Source organism: Lycium ferocissimum, chromosome 9 (genome assembly GCF_029784015.1).
Source record: "Lycium ferocissimum isolate CSIRO_LF1 chromosome 9, AGI_CSIRO_Lferr_CH_V1, whole genome shotgun sequence".
Taxonomy (NCBI): Eukaryota; Viridiplantae; Streptophyta; class Magnoliopsida; order Solanales; family Solanaceae; genus Lycium; species Lycium ferocissimum.
In genome coordinates, this window is record NC_081350.1 from 35865072 (window position 1) to 35876370 (window position 11299).

At 37.3% G+C, this 11299-nt stretch overlaps 1 protein-coding gene across 1 annotated transcript; it reads left to right on the plus strand.

The window, feature by feature from the left end:
• Window positions 1–10251: 10251 nt before the first annotated feature.
• On the plus strand, window positions 10252–11076 carry LOC132069456 (thaumatin-like protein). Its single transcript, XM_059462797.1, has 2 exons — window positions 10252–10431; window positions 10675–11076. The coding sequence occupies exons 1-2, from the start codon at window positions 10252–10254 to the stop codon at window positions 11074–11076; spliced, it is 582 nt and encodes a 193-aa protein (XP_059318780.1).
• The last annotated feature ends 223 nt before the right edge of the window (window positions 11077–11299 follow it).

Consider the following 11299-nt stretch of genomic DNA (forward strand, 5'->3'; position numbering starts at 1 on the left):
ATCAATTCCAAAACAAAGCTTCATCTCATACTTACCGTAGGGATGGGGCCGGTTTTTGAGATGGCCCGAACTTTTGAATCCATCGATGCTTGGTTTATGAGCCCTTAAAAGAAACTTGAAGATGTGTTCTGCCTTGCATTTGTAGTTGATTGGTGGCTCCCCACTCAACAACGGTCCCGTGATTGAAATATTTTAAAGGCGGCCATGTATCGGGGCAATGTCTTGAAAGGTTTCAAAATCACCAAATACCATTTCAATAGCTTTTATGCCCCTTTTAAGCTTTTCTATAACTAGGAGTAAACAAATGCAATCTTTTATTTTTTCCCCGAACCGACTTAATACCGATGTATGGATCGACCATAATACATGGTATCAACATAGTAGCAATTCGGTGACTGTTCAAATTGAAATGATCCTTTCTGTAATCATCCGTGAGACAACTGTGGTGGAGATCCGCTTTGCCTGCCTTCCACATACCACTTGAAATTTCTCTGGATCCATTGTAACACCTCGTGCATTCGGGCTAAGATTTGACTCATAAGACAGGGGTATAATGAACCCAATTTGAATAGTGTATAAATGGAGTTTGAAACCCAATCAAGACATGAGAAGAGTCTTTGAGCAAAGAAAAGTCGGAAGCTTCTACGGAGCGTGTTTTCAAGTGAGTTTGCACCACGTCTCAATTAAAATGAGTATACGGAAAATATGTAAGGAATTTGGGAAAATTTCCTTCTTTAAAGTTGTAGATTTTTGAAATACCTTTCCAATGGTATATTATGGAGGTCAAATAGACATCTGTACAAAAAGTTATGCCCGTTTTACTAAAATAGTATTTTGCCTATATACGGTGAAATATACGGGCCGTGAAAATTATACGGGCCATATATTTAGACCGTAAAATTGGTCCAGAAAGCGCAAATCACTGTAATTGATTTACGGTGAGACATACGGTCCGTAAAACTTTTACGGGACGTAAAATGGGTCCGACAAAGAATTATAAAATTAAATTTCATTTTTAAGGCTTTTTCACTTCATTCTTCACACCCCCTGCCCTAGAACGACCTTCTATTCTCTCCCATCATCAAGAACACTAAGGTAAGCCTACTCTAATCATTCCAAGTCAATTCTAATATATATCCTTGTAATCTAAACAAGAAATCATCATTCCTAACCTAGGGTTTTCAAGAAAAACCCATCTCAAGGTTCAAGAATTCAAGATTTTGGAAATCTTCTTCAAAGTTAAAATCTTTGATTCAAGTTTGGAGCATTACTGTGTATGTAGGGTTACTATCTACGTGTGGGAACATCATCGTTCTTCCCACGCCTCCAAAAATCCATAAATTATGGTTCTCTACTAAAACTAGGGTTCTATACCATGCTCATGATAACCCTAGGCCTATGTCCATGATTATATTATGCATGAATTGCTATTATTCTTGTCCATGATTATATTATGCATGAATTGCTATTATTCTATCATTGTGTTCTTAATAACTCCATATGATTATTGAGAATCACTCCGTAATCCAAGAAAACCCATTCTTGTATTCCATGGGTTCTTGAATGCATGTTTTAGCTAAAAATGATTATTTCATGAATATCCTACATGTCTACAAGTTTTCACGCAACTATATTAAATAATTACTTTCATGCTATGATACAAGATACATAAATGCTAAATACAAGTTATTTCATGAAATCACGTTTACAAGTTATTTCATGATATCCGTGTACAAGCAAGTTATATTCATGAAAACCATGGGCAGCAAGTGCCACTTATTTTACATGTTCATGTTTTGGGGAGTTGCATTAATTACCTAGAAGGCTTCAAACAAACAAAACTACGTAGCCACCGTAGGATGAGGATTGCTCCACCCTGCTTAGGACAATCTCTCATAATGACCGGATCCTTTCATAATATTATTAAATCTGTCCCCGGAAAGGTATGACTGCTTATCGGTAGGACGCAAGCACTGCAGTCATGTTGTCGGTTATATTTTGCTCTCCCTACTCACGATACTTTACACATGTTATATATATATATGTACTCATGTTCATGATCATGTTTTACCTCTAGGTCGTTATGTTATTTTCATGTCCTATGTTATTTCATTCGCCTGCTTTACATACCGGTACATTCAACGTGGCCGTCCCTCTTTATTGCCGGGGGCTGCATTTCACGATGCGGACGGATTTGCAGGACGACGCCTCCACTCATTAGGATGCACGTACTCAGCCTTGGTGGAGCCCCATCTCATTCGGGGTTTAGGAATTGTCTTTCTTTATTTAGTTTTGCATCTAAAAAGGCCGGAGGCCTTGTCCCGACAAGTATGTTACGTGTTTCGTACCATGTTAGAGGTTTCATAGACAAGACAAGTGTCATGCTAGACTTCGTGAGTTGGTTAAGTTTCGCTTGACTCATTTATGATATTGTCCGCATTCATGACTTAACCAAGTACTTCGTGTTTAATATTATGACTTATTATGTTTTACAAAAGCTCATCATGCACTTCACTTGATAATTCCGTCATGTATGCCTCATGATGATTCAACAAGCCATGGTTCGCTCGATCACACGCAATGTGCACCGAGTGCCGTGTTACGCCCAAGCCATGGTTCGGGGCGTGACAACCATCCACTCACATCCCAACATATGACGCTTGCAAATAACCCTCCAAAATTTTACCTTGACCGATCACAAATGAACTCTTTCTTTTCTTTGAGACAATATTGTCCACCGCGCCTTTCATTTCGCTGTGTTCCGAAATAACATACCTAATTACATAATACGTGGAAAAATTATCAACCCCAAAAATGGGCCAACAAATAAAAAGAATATTCATTGCCACCAAACTAACCCGATCGATAAATTCAAGTTTTTTACAATTCGAAAGTGCATCGAACGGACCGTCATCTCTCGTGAAGGCAAAATCATCCGAAATTTTCTTCTCGTGTTATCCAACTATGGAATCGCATTAGAATGGTAGCTAACGTTACCATCACTTCGAGCAAGAATGTCTTCATAAGAATGACCATCATCATCGACGAGTGATCATCGTCGTTTGCTTCGTGCGATCTAATGGGATATCACTATCCGACTCCATCGGAGTGATCATTAGCTACATCATTATTGCTCACAATTTGTGTGAGCTGAGTTAATACGGGGTTTTCTTCAAAATCGTTACACCTACAAACATAGGAAAATTCAAGGGGTTCAAATCTCAGAAATAATTAGTTAGAAGTCTCCTAGTTTTAAGTGAACAAAACATCATTATATTTACCTTTCCGTAAATGACTCCACTTGAGTAGCGCGACAATGAACTATACTGCCGCCACCTAATTCACTAGTACCTAGAGCACTACTCGGTCCAAGAATATCACAACTCTGCACAGTCCAACCAAAGTTATGGATCGGCTACCAACTCCTACCATTGTTTCTGTCAAGTGTACCTCTTGAAGCCCAATATTCATAGCGGGAAGATACATAGTACCCCGAATATCAAACTCATCGTCGCCGTGGGTGCTACAACATTAGCAGAGCGTTCAACGATGTGCATACATGTCAAGTGTCGCTATACCGATATGATTGCTAAATATATCGTGACTTCGAGGAAATAACGATAAGGAGTCATTGTCCGAAATAAGAGTTTCCTCGTAAACGGGAAACTTCAGCCGTAATTGATGTTGGATATCATCCAAAGATAACCACCGAAAGGTTAGGATCGGTAATGGCCATTTTGCTTATGAAAACACGTTGTAGACGATCGTATTTGAGGGAAATCGGAAACCTTTGTACGGCTCCTGACGACGGTTATATCTCACCGAACCTTTTCGTACACAACTTCACCACCCCAATATAAGTTAACTCTTACATAATTTTCCGCCATATTATTTTCAAAAGAATACAAATGTAAAAATTAATGGAGAATGCAAGAGAGAAGTGGAGAATTCTTGAAAAATGAAATCTACAAGGGAGAAGTGGAGAATTTAGAGAGATATGTAGAATACAAATCTAAAAATTAATGGAGAATGCAAGAGAGAAGTGGAGAATTCTTGAAAAATGAAGTCTACAAGGGAGAAGTGGAGAATTCAGAGAGATATGCAGAATACAAATCCAACTGGTATATAAAACAAATGATTCACGGACCTTTGAATGTCATAATGCTGATGTTGAAAAAAATATATTTACTGTTTGATTTTACGAATGCATGCTTGATTTGACGATTGCATAAGTGATTTGACGACTGCATGCATTTTGCGCTTTAACAACAAAAATTTTACAAATTATTTTACTATTTTGCTTTTACAGCTGCATGCGTGATTTGATGACTGCAAGGATTCTCTGGCGTAAAAATTTTTTTCAAGAATCAATTATTGCTTCGTTGGCCGGCCAAGTTCAACAAAATGACAGGCAGGCTAACGTTTTGCAACAAAATGAATTGTTACAAAACATTGGCAACGTTGGCAACAAAATGAATTGTTGCAAAACGTTGGCCTGTCAACGTTTTACAACAATTCATTTTGTTGCAAAACGTTGGCAGTTTTGCAGTAATTGATGCATGAAACTTTTTATATGCACGTTTTAGCCGAGAATCCATGCAACATTAAACCGCTATGTAGTCGTAACATCAAGAATGCAATTGTTTTTCTTGTAAAACATTATCAAGCATTCAAATCTAACCTTTATTTATTGTAAAACGTTGGCAAGCATTCAAATCTAACCTTTATTCAAAACACAATATATATTCTTGAAAGATTACATAACTATTGAGATTTGAGATAAATTCAATAATTAATAAAAATTTAATTTTTACAAAGGTGTCCTTTTTTCCCCCGTGCCACACCGAGTTTGTCGGCGCTCTCGTTTTTGATCTACGTTGGTGAACCTCCTCTGTATCTCACCCGCATCCCGTAAATGCCATAAAAATAGAAGTTATTTTTGTATGATTGGATTCGTTAGATAAATTTTCTTAGCAATTACTTTGATTGTCTACATAAAATCGGACAAAGACATCTCCCCCGTAATCAAGGACTTCCTCCAATACCATATACCAACACAAACAACCAAAGCAACCAAGACAAAACACCACATAACAACCACAAGTCACCAAATACTTTGAATTAAAAGCTAACCTGTGGCTCTAAAGTCTGTACATCCGGCACAGGAATGTGTGAGGATCCAAGATCAAATGCCATGGGAGACTATGCAAAATAAATAATATAGACACATAAGGTAGCCATTACATTAATGAAATTAAACAAGATACAAGCTATTTGAGTGGTTAGAATACTCACGTCGGTAAAACTCAGTCTCCTCCCAATTGAAGAGCTCTCGTCCAAAGTGAATGCAGGTAAAGGCCCCTCGGCTTATAGCATACCGCTTGTCAAGTTTGTAATTAGAAGGATCAATCCTCAAAGACATGGTCCCGAATATGTTGCTTCCTACCGAACCGTTCGAGAACGCGCCTACCATGTGCCACTCCTCGATAGATCCCACAAATAAGGGAACCCGTGCCATCCAAATAACTTGGCCACGCCGACACCACTGTGGAGTCCATTAATGATGGCCTCTGAATAAGGCTGCCACATAAACTACGATAGAAAGAACATAAAATTACATGATAATAAAATAAATAAATTACACCTAAGCGTAACTATTATATCAAAACGCCATTAACAACCATAATTATGATAAAATACCTGACCATCTATTAGGTTGTCCAATACATCCCTACATATGGGTAGCACAACACGTGCCTCATTTTCGCGAGCTTTACGATGAGTCCACTTTCGTGCAAGAGCCGTGTGGCCGAAGTGGCCCCTGGTGGTGGCCGTCGTATCATTCGCTCCCAAGCCCAAACCTATATTAAAAATTTAAAATAAATACATAAAAACCTTATAACTATCAAATAGGATAACCAAATAAAATTATATAATTTTAAAGGTCACGTACCTGCAATAAGGAAATGAATCCACACACATCCTTGGCTTTCTTCAATGAAGCGCAAGCATAAACAAGTATACAAATATGACAATGCGCTTCCCAAGCTTGTCTACTCATTGCTCTAAGGTCACGCATGTCAAGCAAATAGTCTAAATTAAGTAAGTCACATCTGGACTTATCCGGAAATATCGTGCCGCCACAAAGCCATAGCAAGTACAACCCTAACCCGCTGTTGCACAACAATTTCTGGGGTCTGATCTGTAATGTCATCTAAGCCTCTAATATATTCAATTAATTTATTTAGTTCTAACCTACTAACACCATTAAAACAATCCAGACCGGGTGCCCAACCAATAAGCTCATGGATTAATTGTTGCCACCCAACAATACTTATATTTCTAGCATTAACATCATTCAAGGGATTACCATCAACAACCATGCCAAACATTATCTCAATATCTTGTAATGTGATGGTCGCCTCACCCGTACGCAGATGAAATGTGTGCGTCTCAGGACGCCATCTCTCTATAAGTGCGGATGATCGCCCAATCATATGATACACATCCTACCTCTACTACTCCCTAAATCCACACAAAGCCAAAGTTGTCAAGGATGTGAGGATGAAAAGGATGACGCTTCACGTGCTTCCAAAATTGCAGTATCCGCGCAATGCGGGAAACAGCATCCGGCCGGTCCTCTCAAGGCACCATCGCACACAAACCGTGATCGATGCTTCTCCCGGAGTGTTAACACATCATACACTCGTCCCGGATGTACGCATACCCGTGGAAGCTCCATACCTTAGATATAAAAAAAAAATTAAAGTCCAGATCAAGCTATTTGGAGTAACTTACTATTAAAAAAAATATTATTCCAATTTTAGCAGAACAAATATGCACTGGTTAGATAAAGTCAACTTCCATTCGCCTTATTTAGAAACCCGATAATGGACCACATTAATACCTATAATGTATAGACAAAATAATTGTCCACCCACTTAGACTTAGGTCCCATATAATAAAGCATTATCATGACATTTTAAGTATCTTTTTTTTGACATGAGGCATCAATTAAGTTTCACTTTTCTGACTATATAAATATCACATTAAAGGTATAATGAAAAACAATTAGTTATTCAGATCTTTAACATAACAATAAATTTCTTCAAAAGTGCTACTAAAAAAATCAGACATTTTATATAATAATGCTTCTAACAATCATATCTTAAGTTCAAATTAAAATAACACAAATAAGACAAACATATATCTTGTACGTATTAAAATAACACAAATAAAAAATAACAATTAAGATATACAAGACAAACAGATATTCTACATCTACTATAAATATACAATATTATATGAGTTAGAAAAAATACCTTAATTTAGATAGCAACAAAAGATAAGGATGAAGAAGTTGCTCCAAAAATTAGACTGTAACGCAAGGTTTAAAAAGAAAATAAATGGAGGAGAAGGAAAAGGAGAAGGAGACGGAGGCGGAGATGAAATTCTGTAAGTTCAGAGGATGGAGGAAGAGGCGGAGGAGAATGGAGAAAAATTAGGGCAACAATGCTGAATGAGTCGTGGTCAGTACCACGTTTTACAAATATATGTTGTAAAACGTGGACTGATCCACGTTATACAATTTTTTTTTTTTTTCGTTTTGCGATTCTGACAGAGGGGAAAAAAAAAGTTGGGGTATAACGTGGATCAGTCCACGTTATACCCCTTTGGTATATATATTTTTCGGCTACCCCTTTTGGTTTATACCGTGTATTTTTATACCCTTTAGGCTCCGGACTCTCAAGTTTTGCTACATGATTAACACCATGTCACTTGTTGTATTGGAGGCTAAGGTTTATGTCCTCCTTCATGTACTTATGCTTTGTGGAATACACAGGTAGGGGTCCAAGCCTAACCCCACGGATTTTTGATTTAAGAAAAAAATCAACGACAATTAGTAAAATTAGTATCCACGCATTGATATTATTGAAGCATAATTTGTAACACTACTGAAGACCAGAAATAGCACCATATATTGACGAAACTTAGCTTTGCAATCAAAATTAAATATTGCAACTTGTAGCATGACTATCTATTTCTGGTCCAATTTGTAAAATGTTCACAACCTTCCCTAACTCTCCTCTAAAAATTCCTAGCGCACCAATTCTTTATAACGTTAAATTCTAACAATCTCAATGAGATTATCTCATAGTACATCTTAATTAAAGGCAGTATATATTAGGGGTGAAAAGATTAGCCCAAACCCATTTAACTCGTTCAAGTTTTAATGGATTTGGGCTAAAGTGATTTTGAAGATGGGCTGATTTGAGCTAGCCTAAGTTAACCAATCACAATTCATCAACCCAATTTTGACCCATCAAATGAGCCCAAACTGCCCATCAACTGCCCTCCGTTCATAAGTGAAACAGCTACAACATGTGATTAACTCTTTTTTTGGTTTAACAAATTTTATACTAATTTGAAACGTTTCATTAAATGCTTTTATGGAAATAAGTCATGACATACTTTTTTTTTTTGGTGACTCTAAGCTTATTTTGGCTTTTAGATTAATATCACCTGACTATTCTTGAAGCCATGCGAACCCTAACCTTTATATAATCCCTCTATATCAGATTCATATTCTTCTCGTCCATCGATAGGAATTCACCCAAAAGTTACCCCCTCCTTAGTAACACGCTCCGACCAGAAGCCTGCAGCTATATATACATTTGAACCCAAATATCCAATGTCGTAAGCTCCACTTGCCTAGGGTTTTTCCCTGGCAGAAGAGGTCGTAGCACTATTGGGCTCTGTTGATAGTTCCACGGATCACCCGCCATATTCGTGCATAGTCCATGCTATGAAAGAACTGGCATAAAAAAGCATTATTTTCAACTTCCTTGATAGCCATCTTCTTTTCTGGCCACCGGGTCTTTCCCAATAAAATACTTAAAGGATAGAATATAGATTGGTTTACCAATATAGACACGGCCTACCAGATTGGTCATCGGGAAATTTAACGTCACGCTCCGCGTCCTCAAATCTAAACACGCGTATATCGCTGCAAGGGCTGCATCCTCTGTGTTTGGTGCAATGAAGATGACATGGTGAAGAAAAAAGATTATGATTAAATAATTCTAGATTGAAAAGCCCAAAAACTTATCACAGGACAAGAGAAAAAAGAAACCCCTCACGCAGAAGGAAAGAAAAAACCCTATATGTTTGCCTCATCAATTTATAAATTCTTCATTGGAAGACCCACAAATTTCCACATGTAGTGGAAGTTTTAAGCCAATAATATATATATATTTCGTAGAAAACTTTAAGATGGTGTTTGGTTAAGCTTTTAAGTTGTTTTTAGCGGGTTTATAAGAATCTTTTAGCTTATCTACGTATTTGGTAACATTCAAAGTACTTAGAAGTCAAAATCAACAAAAACTATGTGTGTTGAGCTTATAAACTATATTAGTTCAATCAAGATTTTTACTATTTTATCCATTACTCTAATTCTTAAAATACATTTTCCAACGTAAAAGACGCATCTCCTTTTCATATTGGTCGTTCAACATTTTTCTTACAAATGTACTTTTAAAGTTATTTTACCCAAAATAACAGTTTATGAACATTTTTTTTTTACCAACCACATCACACTATTAGAAATAGAGGTTTTTCCTACCGACATTCAGTAGAAAATTTGTGCTATAAAATATGATTTTCCAACATCATTTCCACCGAACCGGGAAAGCGGTTCTCATGAAACGCCTGGAAAACGCATGGTGGGAAACCGGTTCCCATTGAAACGAAAATAGGGATTTTTAGTAGTAACTTCCTAATTTTTCCGTCTGTAAACATTGGTATTTAAGTTTTTCCTACCGACATTTAGTGGGAAATAGCCACTAAACATTTTTTAGTGGAAAAATAGGGATTTTTTAGTAGCATCAATTATTTATTATCAGTTTCAATATTTCTATCCAAATATATATATCTGTATATCTATAAAAATAATTTCGATACTCAAAAATACTTGTCAACACTTAATACTTATAAGCTATTTACAACCAGGTTAACTCAAATAGGCTTTAAAAACAAAAATTAATTGCTAATAAGCTTGTACATTGACGAAGACTTAGATCTGCAAGCAATTGCAACCTTCCAGTCTTCCACTATGATCATATATTTTTACTCCAGTACCTAATTTTTTTTAGCACGTTGCCTCAACTCTCCTCTATAAATAGCTGACAGACCAACTCTTTCTCACCACACTAAACCCTTAGAAAAAACTAAGTAATAATTGCATAAAGAAAAATGAGCATTTTCAAGTTCACATTCATTTTCCCTTCTCTTATCTTTGCTCAACTTCTCCTCTTCACTCACTCCGAGGCAGCAATTTTCGACATTCAAAATAATTGTCCTTACACTGTTTGGGCTGCGTCTGTGCCAGTGGGTGGTGGTCGACAGCTCAACGCTGGCCAAACTTGGACTATAGACGTGCCCAGAGGCGGAGCCAGGATTTGAAGTTTGTAGGCTAACTCTTCTTCTTTTGGGATTCTAATTCGTTTGGGTAATCCTATTTAAGTTTATTTATGTTCTAAAGTAACAATTTATACATATTCAATAAATTTTTCAAGACAAATGCAAGGTTTCAACCAAAGTTATTGAGTTGTTTAGCTAAACCCGCAACTACTGTGCTGGCTCCACCCCTGGACGTGCCTGCTGGCTCCACCCCTGGATGTGCCTGCTGGCACGTCACAAGCCCATAAATGGGCCCAAACAGGTTGCAATTTCGATGGATCGGGTCGGGATAGGTGTCAAACTGGAGATTATAACGGTCTCCTCCAGTGCCAATCTTATGGGCAACCCCCAAACTCTTTGGCCGAGTATGCCCTAAACCAATACAATAATCTTGTTTTCTTCGACATTTCTCTAGTCGATGGATTTAACATGCCGATGGAATTTAGCCCTACCTCCAATGGGTGCACCCGTGGCATTAGGTGCAGGACCGATATTAATGGACAATGCCCAAATGAGCTAAGAACTCCTAGTGGATGTAACAATCCTTGTGTCGTTTTCAAGACTGATCAATATTGTTGTAATTCTGGAAGTTGTAGCCGGACAGATTTTTCGAGGTAGATGATCAAACTAGCACTTTCACTTGTCCTGGAGGAACAAACTATAGAGTGGTTTTCTGCCCATAAATGCCATGCAAGAAGCATATTCTGCTACAAATGGCATGAAAAATTACCAGAATGAGTGTACTATGAAGTCTTGTTAAACTATGTTGTTTTAATGTGATAATGAGTTCTTATGCGTGTGTACTGTTTACACACATCCTTCAACTTATATATTTTTATCA